General features: G+C 38.4%; 1 protein-coding gene across 14 annotated transcripts in view; it reads right to left on the bottom strand.

Annotated features, from left to right (window-relative positions):
- ESRP1 (epithelial splicing regulatory protein 1) overlaps positions 1-15388 on the bottom strand; it is a 60278-nt gene that overhangs the window by 3419 nt on the left and 41471 nt on the right. For 3 of the 14 annotated variants that reach the window (XR_015140484.1, XM_086335928.1, XM_086335929.1), the window contains 2 exons: positions 10452-10602; positions 7222-7331 (listed from right to left, as the gene is read on the bottom strand). The exons of 3 other annotated variants lie outside the window; for them this stretch is intronic. Coding sequence is in view for 6 of the 11 variants with exons in the window: in XM_086335928.1 (XP_086192054.1) it covers positions 7257-7331; positions 10452-10602 (226 nt within the window). In the remaining 5 variants the exon portion in view is untranslated. Of the gene's footprint in view, positions 1-4521; positions 4628-7221; positions 7332-10451; positions 10603-15388 lie in introns of all 14 variants that reach the window. 8 more of the 14 variants (XR_015140486.1, XM_086335930.1, XM_086335931.1 and 5 more) reach the window with 4 other exon arrangements.

The raw sequence follows: 15388 nt of genomic DNA, 5'->3' as shown, positions 1-15388 counted from the left end.
GTAGTTTCCTAGCTGTCAACAACAACAACAACAAAAGAAAATCTCAGACGGATAAGGAGAAAATGTTTCATATTTTTCTATAGCTGCAGAAAAGCAAATACTCTTATGCAAAGACAATTTTTAAGGTACAACTGCATATTTGTCTTTCCTTTCTAGTAAGATCTGCGTCAAAACATATAATGCTGTATTTTGCACTAAGTTGTCATTAAAAGTTCTATGTACATTTACAAAGAATTCTTTTAAGATATTTGGTTTCACCAACTGGTGTCATGTCCTATGGAATGAACCTACATCCCTTAAAAAGAAAAAAATGCCTGTAACTCTGATTACACTGAGTCCCCTACATAAGAACCTTCAAGTTGCAAACTTTCAAAGATGCAAACATGTGTTAGAGACCTGATGGCACTGGAAGCCCAGAGAAAGGACAAAGAGAGAAAAGAGGGAAGAAGTAAACAGAGAACTGAAGAGATTCACGACGCAGGAGGTGGCGAGGGGATTTTGTTTATTTGAGGAGGCACCGTTAGTCTTTGAGGCACAGCAGGAGAGTTTGCACCAGCCATTCAGAATGTGATCCAGCGCTACTGTGTCATCTATGACGAGAAAAAACAGCTAGTAGCCAGATGTCGCTGGATCGTTTTTTTCAACAGGGTAGACAGAAGCTAATCCAGCAAAGAACCAGATCCTGTGCCATCAGCGTCAGGTGTACGAGGGAAGCTGCAGCTTGCCCTACGTCTCCTATTGCTGCCAGTCCTTCGGCTGCCCCACCTCCCGTCCCTCCTCTGGTCAGTAGCTGCCCTTGTCTGCTCACTCCACACCAGCCCGTGTGCCAGCTGCCCTACTGTACTGCTGTACTTTTCAAGGCACTGTATGGTAAGACAGAAAATGTTTTATTTCTAATGTTTGTTTTTTATGTATTATTTGTGTGAAAAGCATTATAAGCCTATTACAGTACCGTACTATATAGCTAACTGTGTTAGTTGGGTATCTAGGCTAACTTTGTTGGACTTACTAACAAACTGGACTTAAAAAAAAGTACTCTCGGAACAGAACTTGTTCGTATGTAGGGGACTGTGTGTAGTTGTAATATTTCATTTCCTCCCAGTAATTTTGACATCTCTCTTCTGAAAAGTATAATTCATAGTTGGGATCTTTTATTAGGACAGAAGAACAGTTTCTTCTTCCTTTAAGATAAAATAAAACCCGTAACTCAAATTCTTTAATCAAAGAAAGGCTGTTTGTCAGTTGAGTCAAAAGAATCAATATTTGTCATTCTGGCCCATTTTTATAATCCTAGTTGGAGGAGGAAGAGAGAAGTTTTGTCCAATTTTCAAAGCTGCTCTTTTTATTCAAAAGATATCTTGAATTTTTGGGCCAGAAACTAAAATATCAGCCACTATATTGATCCAAAAGAAAAAAACAACTTTTTTTTCAATCCACAAAGTAATCCAAACTATATATTTAAGAGACCAAAAATAAAAAAACTACCCTTCAGGACTTCCTGGAGGCCCCATGGTTAAGAATTCACCAGGTAAAGCAGGAGACGCAGGTTCGATCCCTGCTGCAGAAGATCCCACACGCTGCAGGGCGACTAAGCCCATGTGCCACAGCTACCGCCCGCCAGCCCCTACTGCTGGGATTGCCATTGCAACTGCTGAGGCCCGAGCGCACGGAGCCTGTGCTCAGCACAAGGGAAGCCACCGAAACGTGAAGTCTGGAAAGTAGCCTCTAATCACTGCAACCAGAGAAAGCCCAAGTACAGCAACAAAGACCCAGTGTAGCCAAAAAAAGAGAAAAAACGCACCTATTCAAATGAGAGCTACACTGAGATTTGTTTTGTTTTGTTTTCCATAGAACTTAGGTGCTGTGACAATACCAGGCTTAATGTATTACAAGAGCTTCCAAAAATACCTTGTATACAGACAAAACTTTTCACACACACACACACACACACAAGGAAACTAGAAGCACTTAATCTTGGACTTTCCAGCTTTCAGAACCCTGTGAGAGACTAAACGTTTGTCGTTTATAAGCCAGCCAAGTCCACAGAATTGTGTTAAGACAGCCTGAATGGATGAAGCCATTTGCCAAGAGATCAAAATTGATACCAGCAGGGAGGTCGCCATGAAACTTCATGGGAGGGATCTTCACTTCCATGTACTCTGTCTTAACACCTACTACCCCAGTCTAACCACAAGAAAAAATTAAATCCAACTAAAGAACAGCCCACAAGACTTCAAGAGCAGTATAAAGCAGAACTGTCAAGGCCAAGAAAACAACCTAAGACTGGGACACTAACACAGGCCAGAGGACACCAAAGAGACAACCAACTAAATGTGAAATCTTAGACTGGATCCTGGAGTAGAAAAAGGACATTAACGAAAACACTAGTAAAACCTGAATAAGTCTGCAATGTAGATAGTAGTCTGCCCCTGTAATGATTATTGTGATCATAGCAACAAAATAGGTACTTGTATACAGAAAAGAACCTTAGTTTGTGTAACTTTATACTCATTAATCCACCTGATTCTTAACACCCAAAAATGTTACATATGTAGAAGTTATTTTTTTCCCCAATTTTTACAGAGAAGGGAACTGTCCCCTCTAAAGAATTATCATCTCCTTATGTATGCAAAATGTAGTTGTAAATATAGTTAGGGAGCACTTGTTGACAAATTTAAATTTATGAGCTGACCCTGCCCTTTGAGATCCTAAGAGTGTGAGACTTGAAGCTCACAGTGAAAGTTGGGGCGACAAGAACTCTGGCCATGTGAGGAGGCATTTTTCCAGCCAGTCATCACAACCTCCTTCTCTGAAGTGCCCCTTGGGCATCTTTAATAGCCTGTGAGCTGTCCTTAGGGGTTTCCTAGGACCAAAAAAGCAGGCATTATCTTTTGGGGGGCAGTCTGCAAATATAGGCTCCTTTGAGATGACAAGGCTACAGGAAAAGATAGTGTGACTTCTTTACCAGGCCTCACCATGGGCTTTGGTTACCTTTATCTGATTCCATAACCAGCAGTGACATTGTTCTTTCAGTGAATTTTTACAGCAACATACTAGTTTCCTGTGGCTACTGTAACAAATTACTACAAACTGGTTACTTAAAACAAGGGGAAATTTATTCTTAACAATTCTGGAGGCCAGAGGTCAGAAATGAAGGTGTCAGCCAGGCCGCACACCCTCCAGAGGGTAGGGTGCAGGAAAAAATCTACTTTTGGCCTCTTCCAAGTTCTGCTGGCTACAGGTGTTCCGTGCCTTGCATCCACCTGATCGTAATCTCTCGTAGTTATACCTCCACCTCCTCTCTCATGTGTCTACCTGATCTCTGTCTGTCTCTTTCTTATAATCGCGCTTAGGGTCCACCCAGGTAATCCAAAATAAACTCCTCCTCTCGAGATCCTTAATTACATCTTTTGGGAGGTAAGGCAAAAGACACGGGTTCCAGGAATTAGGATGCAGACATTCTGCATCACTGTTCAGTTCAACGCGAACACTTACTGCTGTGCTCTCATTTGCCCAGAGCACCAAGAGTGAAGCTGGAAGCTGTGGGTCTTTGATCAGCTCGGTCACGAGTTGTACGACTTGGGAAAATCGTCTAATCCCTCTCGATTTCATCTCCTCTGACACATGGGGCCAAGGTACATGTCCTGAGCCCTCACAGGGCTGTGCTGAAACTCCAATGAGACTGCAGATATAAAAGTGCTCTCAGAGCACAAGCCACTCTATTGGTGTCAAAGATGACTAATGATAATGAATTTAATATGCATGTGGATGAGGAGAAAAATATACAAATATACAGTCACAGTAAAAGGTTAAGGGGAAAGAAACAGGTTCAAAATTCCTAGAGGGCATATAAAAAAAGAATTTGAAAAGAATCATTCACTGTAGCTATTTCTAGACGGTGGGATGATTACTGATTTCCTTGTAACTGTCTATATGTTTCAAATTCTTTACAAGGAGCACAAATACTTTTATGATCCTTACTTCCCAAGGTTGTTGATATAATTAAATGAGATAACTTATGCCAAGTATTTCATACAGTACTCCATGTGAGTTTTTAAAAATCCTCAATATAAAGGCAGATTAATCTGATGTTAAATGCAAAAGCCTGGACTTTAACAAAGGACCTGATTTGTTATCCTACCATGACCCCAAATATACAAACGTTAGGATAGAATTTGGAGAAGGAAATGGCAACCCACTCCAGTGTTCTTGCCTGGAGAATCCCGGGGACAAGGGAGCCTGGTGGGCTGCCGTCTATTGGGTCGCACAGAGTCAGACACGACTGAAGTGACTTAGCAGCAGCAGGATAGAATTAGAGGTACTGAGTAATGGTCATAGTCAATTTAGGATATTTCAAAACGTCGCACTTCTAGTCAGTTTTTTTCTGGTCGTGAGGCTTCTGGGATCTAGCTCCCTGATCAGGGATCGAATTTGGGTTCTGGCAGTGCAAGTGTCAAGCCCTAACCATTAGACGACCAGAGAATTCCCCAATTCTAGGCATTCCTTATTGGAAACACGTACTTTGTGCACAGTATGCTGGTCAAGTTCGCAGGCAGCATCAGGGAGATGAACAAAGAACACCTGAAGTGCTCTCATCGCCGTGTGCTAGAAAACGCAGTGGGCTGGGCTGTGGACCAGAAAATTCATTCACATTACCACGGATGTGGGCCCTTTGACAGCATCTTGAAACCTCACTGAAAATGGCAGAGAATCAACACTTCCAAGCCAGAACTGGGTCTTCTACAACTTCAGAGTGATAGACTAAGACCCCCAACTGTCATTTTCTCAAACACAACACTGCAGTGACAACATTTTTTTCTAATTTAGAATCCATGTGATTGAAGCCCACATAGTCCTTGGCCATGAAAATGGTTACCAAAAAATTTGAAAATGACATGCCAACAAACCAATTTCAGTAACCCAATTAAAAAAAACAAAAAAAGAAAGAAGCCACACTAATTCCTGACCATGTCCTTCCTTATAACTAGCTCTTTTAAGGAGATTCACACACAATGTTAATATTTTTTAAGGGAAGGTTAATTTAACTTATATGCAGAGTACATCATGAGAAACGCTGGGCTGGAAGAAGCACAAGCTGGAATCAAGATTGCTGGGAGAAATATCAATAACCTCAGATATGCAGATGACACCACCCTTATGGCAGAAAGTGAAGAGGAACTAAAAAGCTTCTTGATGAAAGTGAAAGAGGAGAGTGAAAAAGTTGGCTTAAATCTCAACATTTAGAAAATGAAGATCATGGCATCTGGTCCCATCACTTCATGGGAAATAGATGGGGAAACAGTGGAAACAGTGTCAGACTTTATTTTTTTGGGCTCCAAAATCTGCAGATGGTGACTGCAGCCATGAAGTTAAAAGACGCTTACTCCTTGGAAGGAAAGTTATGATCAACCTAGATAGCATATTCAAAAGCAGAGACATTACTTTGCCAACAAAGGTCCGTCTAATCAAGGCTCTGGTTTTTCCAGTGGTCATGTATGGATGTTAGAGTTGGACTGTGAAGAAAGCTGAGCACTGAAGAATTGATGCTTTTGAACTGTGGTGTTGGAGAAGACTCTTGAGAGTCCCTTGGACTGCAAGGAGATCCAACCAGTCCATCCTAAAGGAGATCAGTCCTGGGTGTTCACTGGAAGAACTGATGCTGAAGCTGAAACTCCAATACTTTGGCCACCTCATGCGAAGAGTTGACTCATTAGAAAAGACTCTGATGCTGGGAGGGATTGGGGGCAAGAGGAGAAGGGGATGACAGAGGATGAGATGGCTGGATGACATCACTGACTCGATGCACATGAGTTTGAGTGAACTCCAGGAGTTGGTGATGAACAGGGAGGCCTGGCGTGCTGCGATTCATGGGGTTGCAAAGAGTCGGACACGACTGAGCGACTGAACTGAACTGAATTAGTAGGGAGAAAAATTATTCAAAAAGCTATCAGAATCCTTTTCCTCTAGGTTTAGTTTTAGAAGAGGAGGAAGACATGCAACAAAAACCTTGCAATCATTTTGGAATGAGGCATACTTAAAAGTATACCCAGATGAACTTTAAAAAACATTAGGCTAAGTGAAATAAGTCAGCCATGAAAGAACAAATACTGTGTTATTCCATTTATAAGGTAACTACAATAGTCAAGTGCACAGAAACATAAAAGAGAATAATGGTTTCCAGGGAGCTAGGGAAAGAGGAATAGGAGATTATGTTTAATGTTATTTAGAGTTCAGCATGAGAAGGTAAAAAGTTCAGGAGCTAGATGTTGCAAACAATGTGGATGTACTTAATGCCATGAACTGTACACTTAAAAAATGATTAAAATCGTATTATGTTATATATTATTTTACCACAACTTTAGAAAAGAGAAACTAGGAAAAAAAGTATAACCAACTTAGTAGAGTTATCATATGACTCAGTGTTTCTATTCCTAAATATATACCCAAAATAATTTAAAATATTCAAATATTTGTACATAATTATTCATATCAGCACTATTTACAATACCCAGAAGGTGGAATTAGCCCATAAGCCCATCAATATATATATGGGGGAAAAAAACATCTCATATAGCCATACAATGGAATATTCAGTTCACTCAGTAGTGTCTGACTTTTTGTGACCTCATGGACTGCAGCACGCCAGGCTTCCCTGTCCATTACCAACTCTTGGAGCTTGCTGAAACCCATGTCCATCGAGCCAGAATATTAATTCTGACTTGATACAATGGAATATTAATCAGTCACAAAAATAGGAATGAAGTACTGATACATACTATAACATGGATAAACCTCAAAAACATGTGAAATGAAGTAGATTGGTTGCCTGGGTCTATTGGGAGGGAAAACTGGGAGCTATTGCTTAATGGGTATGGGATTTTCTTTCAGAGTTGATAAAAATGTTTTGGAACTAGACAGAAATAGTGGTCATGCAATATTGCAAATACACTAAATATCATTTAACTGTATACTTTAAAATAATTTCCAAATGGAAAAGTTTTCCCTATGCCAAAATAACATACAACCGTTTCCATATATATTGCTTAGATACTACACTTAGACGACAATCTTAACTTCAGTCTCCATTCCTTCCAAGATTTCTGTCATTTCTTATATCACATAAAGGGAAGAGAAGTCCCACCTGACTTAAAAAACATCAAGATTCTTGATCTCTCTTTGTTAGGCTCTTTATAATTTAACTTCCACAGCATGGAGCCTTACCTTCTTTTCTGAGGATGATCTAACTGCTGGGGCCCTTAAATACAAACCCATTCTTTGGATAGAGTCCTGGCCTGGTCACTTGTGTGTACAAGTCCATCCTCGGTTGCATACTAAAATGCAAGTTAAAACAAACAGGATCAAAAGATGGACAAACTATCACTACAGACGGTTAGTATTTCAACTGAATAGTTCTACCAACTGAATTATATACAGGACATTAAAACCATAGGAAACAAGTTAACGCTGATACAAGACATCTACGTAACTGTGAATCTCAAATCGTTTCTTACTTAACATGTCTAAATATCATATAAATCTCTTCTAAGCGGGAAGTTAGATGAACATGCAGACAGAAAAAGAACAGAGTACCACAACATTACCAAACAATTCAGATCTTGTTAACAATACAGTTTCCATGACACCACAAGCATTAGCTATATTTGTAATATCAATCTAGTTCTCTCAGCAGTGCAGCAAGTTAAAAGCAGTAAGTGGCCCAAAGAGATAATGATTAAAGTCAGTACTTGGAGGAGAAAAAAAAATTAGCACTATTGAAAATGCAAAGCCACTGACAGCAAAGGTTAATGCAAAGGGCAAATGAAAAAGTTAAAGGACTAATATAAGGATACCTAAGAGCCCATTTCAGAATAAGAGGTCCATCAACTAAAGTAAAGACAAAGATTTATTTCCACGAACAGAATGATATCCTCATCACTAAATATTTTTATAGTAGTTTGCCTTCATAAATTCTCATTCTATTAATTTCACTTATCAAAATGGGCCTCACTCAGGTTAATTTACAAAAATGCAGATTTGATAGCAGAACCTATATCCTGCATCTTGCTTTAGTATCACAATTCTTCTCTTTTTGTAAATCAGCCCTTTCCAGCCCCTTCAACCCCAAATCAATTAAGGAAAAATTAAGTGGGAGTAGTTTTATAGAAAGAATTTTGCTGAGGAAAGGGGAACCATATATCTAAAAATTAAAAGTAACATTTATAAAAATGACATATGCCATTATTATATATATATATGTATGTTTTAAAAGACAGAATCAGAAACCATAAAGAGATTTCATTCATTCAAACAATTATTACCAAGGATTTGGTATTATTACCTACATAAATTATGTAATTATGTAGGATAAATTTTAAGTAACCAGAAATCAAATGAAAACCTCCCAATAAATAAGCAACAGCAATAAAGGCCCCATATATAAAGACAGACATAAAGATTACACTTCAGAACAATTTTTTTTAAAAAGTCATCCATTGATATTTTTATTTTGTGACAAAGACATATCTAAAAGAACCTAGAGCTTCATGGTGAGTGGCCATTACTAAAATAACTGAGAAAAGGCAAAAAGAATAAGAAGGCAAGGACTCTTAAAGACAGCAGAAGATATAAACTTTTATGTAAGAGTGACATGAAATTAGATTATATACAAAAGATTTTGAATGTATGTATTTTAACTACCTTAAAACTATTCAAGAATAATTTGATATGCTGAATTAGATAACTGAGGTTCCTATGTAATCCTAATTTATCTATCCAGTTCATAAATTCCAAGCACTTCAGAAATGAAGGCAAATGCCTTGAGACAAAATAGCTTTGCAGAATCTTTTTGCTTCTGATTATACTAGGTCTGCTCCAACACTGAATAATTCCCTAGAGGCTACTAGAAGACAAAATAACTTCAATCTGTAGTAGTTTATCTTAATTTTGAAGCCTGTAAATCTTTTAGCCATAAATCTAGAAATAACTACTATTATGTGTTTGTGGTTTAATGAATACCCGTAAGAAGAGCAGTTTCGTTTACTCTCATACAGTTTATATGTATGACCACTTAATGCTATTCAGTTTGAATGTAATAAAAATTAGTCAAAACAACTGGAAAATCATGGGAGAAAACACAAAACTCAAATGTATTCTCCATGTGATTTTATCTTTTCAATAGCCATTGGTAAAATTCTCTCTTCGTAATCTAGTGAATCAGATATGAAGTTTGGGAAGCAACTATTTACCATTCCAAAGGATTCCAACAGGTAGGGAAGAAGCAAAGTATCTGCTGATCTCTGAAAAATAGCTTATGTCTGCAAAGAATGTGCTAAGCCAAGCAGTAACAAAACATAACTTTTGTCCAATTTCATTCAGTCTTTCACTATCAGACATAGATTTTCTTCAATTGTCAAAAAATATCCCATGATGGTAACTTGGTAGGTTTGGGGCATCCCCACTGACATTGCTTTAGCTGAGCTCCACAATCCTCCACAATTTATGGATTTGTTGTTGTTGTTCAGTCGCCAAGTCATGTCCAACTCTTTGCGACTCCATGGTTCATGGATACCAACCTTGTAAACCTATTCTAGGAGTGTGAGTGTAACTGCGCCTGCGGGCAACACCCTTACCGTGTTGTACGGTTAACGCTTCAGGACTTGATGATTAGGCCTACAAGTGCTTCTCAACTAATGACTCAAGCAAGGCTCAGCTCCAAGAGGAAAGACCATTTTTGCTTTTAGTGCAAGTAAAGACTGCAAGATACTGATTTTTAGACATTGTAGGGAAGAAGGAGTTTGGGTCTAACCATGTGATTTAAGGAAGGAAAAGTATCCTCTCAGGTGAGATGAGAATGAGAAGACTTTGCTTGCTTTTAACAAGCTCTTACCAAAAATCAAAGAACAACTGATGGACACAGGTAGCGTTAGAAAAATGGGACAGAGTAAAAATTAGTTTCATTAGTTATCATAAAAGAAACACTTCCTACAGCTCTTTTCAAAAGAGTTACCATCTAAAGATTCATTGAGTCACCCTTGTTTCTTCCATACCAGGCAGAAAGGACTCAGACTACTTTTTAAATACTCAAACTCTATTTTTTCGTTAGTCAACAATTTGACTTTGAAGAAAATTCCTTCTTAGCCAATCTTATTCTAGATGGAAAGACCCACACCACTGTGTGCATAAACAGCTTTCTCAAAGTAGCCCAACTGAAAGAGAGAAAAAGAAAAGCACCTAAAATTAAGTGGAAGTAATTAAAATAGCATGGAAGAGCCCTAGATGAGTTTGAAGTAAGCACTCAGATAACGAATCCCCCGACTCTGGTTCTTCATAAAGCAAATCTATTTAAAAGCGTTTGTACACATGAGTTTCAGAGAATATCCTGGCTGCATTCTTTAGGCACATCAGCTTAAGTAATAAGGGCACTGAGTATTTTTCTTCTTCAAGGTACTGACCTGGTAACCTTGGAAGAAGTTAAGAATTTCCTTAACTCCAGTATTGTAGGCCAGGCCCTGCATTCTGACCACCGTGCCAGGCTGTGGAGGGACACCGCTAAGATTAGCAGCTGTAGGGAAGTAGCCAAGACTATTGGGCGAACCTGGGGGGCTAAAGGGAGAGAAAGCACAATGAACCAATAGAAACAGACAATGTCTAATATTTACTCTAAACACAATAGTTACTTAAAGAAACACTTTCTCAAGGTGACCCTTCTTAGAATTCTCAGTTCTCTCTCCCAAGGCAGGTAAGTACACCACAACTATTCTGTTCCCCGTTTCTACAAAAGCCCAAAGTTGGAAAGAAAGACAGAAGGGTTAATGCAGAGTTAAATGCAAGGTGTCCCCAAAGATCCAGTTCTGTCCGAGATTCTTAGAGAAGGAAGGAGAGAAGGAAACTTCTGCAGCCACTCAACCACAAAGCACCACTTCCAAAGCCCAGCTCATTGATGATTAACTGGCTAGTTACCAGGAATACTAAGGCAAGGAAAGTCATGAACGCAGAGGAATAACAGAAACCATAGCCAGAGACCAAAAGGTATACAAAATGATTGCTCCAAAGCACACACTGTTCTATCCCTGTATACAGCAGATGCACAACACAGTTAAGTACAGAACAACGTGAGAGCAAAGTGCTATAGCACCCATGAGTTATTTCTCCCAACTGAACTGAAAAAAAAAAAAGTGTGTATTGGTAAACTGGAAGGGATGCATAACAAATTACATTAACCACCATTAACATGAGGGGAAACTGATGGTGGGTCCTTTTAGTGTATCTGCAACAATTACCACCAAGAAACACAAGCCACGTGAATAACTAATCATTCTTTATGTAGTAACTCAAATGATTACCATATTATGAAATTAGTTTCACCATGTCCCATACCAATCTGTTTTTCACAATTAGTTGCCCGATACTCATATATGCATAGGGATTTTTTTATAAGTCATTAGCTTAAAAGAGCACTAAAGATACACAGCTTTAGATTATTAACACAAATCATTCTAAGTAGGTAATTAACCACTTCAAAGACTAAAGACATAATGAAAGGGACTAAAAATTGAGATTATCTAGCCTACATAATCCTAACTGATGGGTTAACAGGAATGATACCAGATGGTGAATCCAATCCTAGCCTCCATTTTACTAGCACAGTAAGCCTGAACAAGTCACTTAATTTTATCGTTTCTTAAATGGGAATGAAAACATTTCCTAGTTTCACAGAATTGTCCTTCAGCATCAATGACTTAACGTATCGAAATACTCCACAAACCATAAAACGCAGTAATTTGTTGTTCTGTTATTATTCTCACTCTTGCTATTTCCATCCCCATTCTTCCATTTCATCATATCTAAAATATGGAAGCCTGAAAATATTACTTGACATCAAGCTGCCCATAATCTAAGTCTCTAAAACAGTAATTCTCAACTCATCTGCATATTTGAGTTACTTGGAGAGATTTTTACAACTCTCTCCAAGGAGAGTCTGTTTAGAGACCAAAAGTCAATCCATGTATAACTGTGAGAGCAGAGAGGGAATGCTGATCTTTAGGGCTGAGAGGGACTTTAGCCATCATTCAGCCACACCTCCTTGTTTTCACAGAGGTAGAAACGGAAACTAAGAGTTAAATGATTTCCCGAAGGTCACACAACCAGTTAGCTCTTCACAAAACCAAAGAACTACCCAGACTTCTTACCTCCTAGCTCAATGCTTCCCCCCATACAGGCAGCATTCATTCAAAGCAGCAAGGTTAGAAATATAAGATCAATGCACAAAATAAATCAATTACATTTCTGTATACTACAATAGGGCTTCCCTTGTGGCTCAGCTGGTAAAGAATCCACCTGCAATATGGGAGACCTGGGTTCAATCCCTGGTTTGCCCTAGAGAAGGGAAAGGCTACCCACTCCAGTATTCTGGCCTGGAAAATTCCGTGGACTATATATACAGTCTATGGGGTTGCAAAGAGTTGGACACGACTGATCGACTTTCACATATATACATACACTACAATGAACAACCTAAAAATGAAATAAGGAAAGCAATCATTCACAACAGCATTAAAAGAACAAAATATTACAAAAAAAGTGACAAAGGAACAGCAAGACTTACACACTAAAAACTATGAAACATTGTTAAAAAATAGAAGTCATCAAAATAAATGGAAAGACAGTCCATGTTCATAAACAGACAATTTAATTTTGTTGAAATGGCAATACTCTAAATTGTATAGATTTGATGTAATAGCTATCATATTCTTTTTTTTTCCCCCAGACATCAACAAAACTGAAGCTAAAACATATATGGAATTACAAATGACCAAGAACAGCCAAACTTTCTTGAAAAAGAGCAAAGTATTTTGAATTTCCTAAAAACTTTACTAAACTTTGGTGTGGTACCTCCATAACGGTAGGCAAAGATCAATGGAATAGAATTTGAGAGGCCAGAAATAAACTCTTACATTTATGGTCAATTTATTTACTTGTTTGTTTGCCCATGGGATCCCAGTTCCCAGACCAAGGATGGAACCCAAGGCCCTCAGCAATGAAAGCATGGAGTCAACCATAGGACTCAACCGAAGTCCCTGGTCAACTGATTTTTGACAAGAGTTCTAAGACAATTTGATGAGAAAATAACTCTCTTCAGTAAATGGTGCTGAACAGTGAAATGTTCACATGCAAAAGGATGAATTTAGACTTCTACCTTACTCTGTATAAAAAACTAATTCAAGATGGATAATACACCTAAGTACAAGAGCTAACACAACAAAACTCTTATAAGAATATGTAGTAATACATTTTCATGACCTTGCATTCTATATGACAAAAGTACAAGTGAGAAAAGAAGAAATAAGTTGAACTGCATCAAAATTTAAAACTTTTGGGGAATTAGTCCCTGGTAGTTCAGATGATAAAGAATCTGCCTGCAATGCAGGAGACCTCGGTTCGATCCATTGGTTGGGAAGATCCCCTGGAGAAGGGAAAGGCTACCTACTCCAGTATTCTGGCCTGGAGAATTCCATGGACATACCAAGGGGTCACAAACAGTCAGACATGACTGAGCAACTAACACTTTCTACTTTGACTTTTTTCTTCTGGTGATCCAATTGTTAGGAATCCATGCTTTTACTATGTGGCATGGCCAGAAACAAAACCCACCAAAACTTAAAAACTTTTGTGCTTTAAAGGACATCATGAAGAAATGAAAAGACAACCCACAGACTGGAAGAAAATATTTGTAAGTCATATAAGATGTCCTACTTAGAATATATACAGAAACTTTACAACTAAAAAACAGTAAGAAAAATTGCTCAATTAAAAAATGTACAAAGGACTTCAATAAACTTTTCTCCAAAGAAAACATGTGAATGGCTAGTAAGCACGTATAAAGTTGCTCAAAATCAATAGTTAAATAAATGTAAATTAAAACCACAATGAGACAGCAAATCCACACCCATGAAAATAGTTAAAAGAGCTGAAAAGGATGTAAAGAAAGGAAAAATGCCAAAACATTGTTAATGGGAATGTTAAGATGGTGAAGCCCCTTTGGAAAACAGTTTGGCTGTTTCTGAAAAGTTAAACATAAAGTTACCATATGACCCAGCAATTCTACTCCTATGTACATACCTAACTAAAGAAAGCTGAAAATCTAGGTCCACACAAAAACCTGAATGCAGATGTATACAGCATTATTAATAGAATAAACAACTCCAAGTGTCTGACAGCTGATGATAAACTCAATGTTGTATACTCCTACAATGGAATACTGTTTAACCATAAAAAGGAATGAAAACTGTTGATCCATATTACAACGTGAATGAACCTCAAAAACAGGCTAAATCAAAGAAACTAGTCATGAAAGACCACAAATGGCGTTATTCTGTTTATATGAAACATCTGAACAGGCAAATTCATAGGAACAGAAAATAGATTAGTAGTTATTTAGGGATGTAGAAGGGGCAAGTAAAGTGGGTAGAAGGGAAGTGAACTTGAGTTGTTACTAATGGACACCATGGCTCTTCTAGCGGTTGCTCTGAAATTACATTGTTAGAAGCACTTCCCTAGTGGCTCAGTGGTTACGACTGTGTTTCCATTGCAGGGGGGTATGGGATCAATCCCTTGGTTGGGAAACTTAAGATCCCAACACTCTGCAAAAAAAAAAAAAGTCTCAGATGGACATAGTACCAACGACGTAACCGGTACTCAAAAGCTGCAAAGATTAAAAAACTGATAGAACCACAAAAGAACCCAAGGGTTAGGGTCCAAATGAATGAGTCAACCTAACACTGAACACCGAGTTCCTACAGGGCATGCAGAGACTGTATAAACTAACAAGGAGACTGACCTTGAACTGCTAAGAAACCCTGCTGGGGCTGCCTGAACCAGCAAAGACCTGAGGGGAGGTGAGAAGAAATGAAGAGAAAAAGAAAACAGCATGGTGGGGGGTTCTCCTCGAAGGTTTATTTTCAAAAGACTACTAGAGCATCACAGTTATGCAGACACTGCTGCTGAGACTCAGTCAGCAGGTGACCCTGAGATCATGTTAAGAACCTTCTGGAGTGAGGCTCAGAGGGAGGGGATATATGTATACTTGTGGCTGGAGTCAAACACGTGAGTTATAAAGTGGAAGATCTCCTCCATGGGAGCACTCCACATTCTATGGATTTGAGTAATAACTCTCAAACTCAATCGGAGAAAAACTGGATTTCCCTGAGAAATTTATGACTTTCTTTCCTTTGAAATTATGAGTGTGCAATTCAAGTTTCCTCCTGCCCAAAGCCCATGATTGTTATGCCAATATTAATCGCCTAAGATTAATTTAATTGCCAGACTATCAAACATTTCCTATCTTATATTTTTAATCAAGTCTTAATTTATATCACAATTTTTTTTTCAA

This window comes from Bos grunniens, chromosome 14 (genome assembly GCF_055505025.1).
Source record: "Bos grunniens cultivar Pamir isolate PY7600 chromosome 14, Bosgru_T2T1.0, whole genome shotgun sequence".
Classification (NCBI taxonomy): domain Eukaryota; kingdom Metazoa; phylum Chordata; class Mammalia; order Artiodactyla; family Bovidae; genus Bos; species Bos grunniens.
This window is presented reverse-complemented; position numbering and strand designations above follow the sequence as displayed.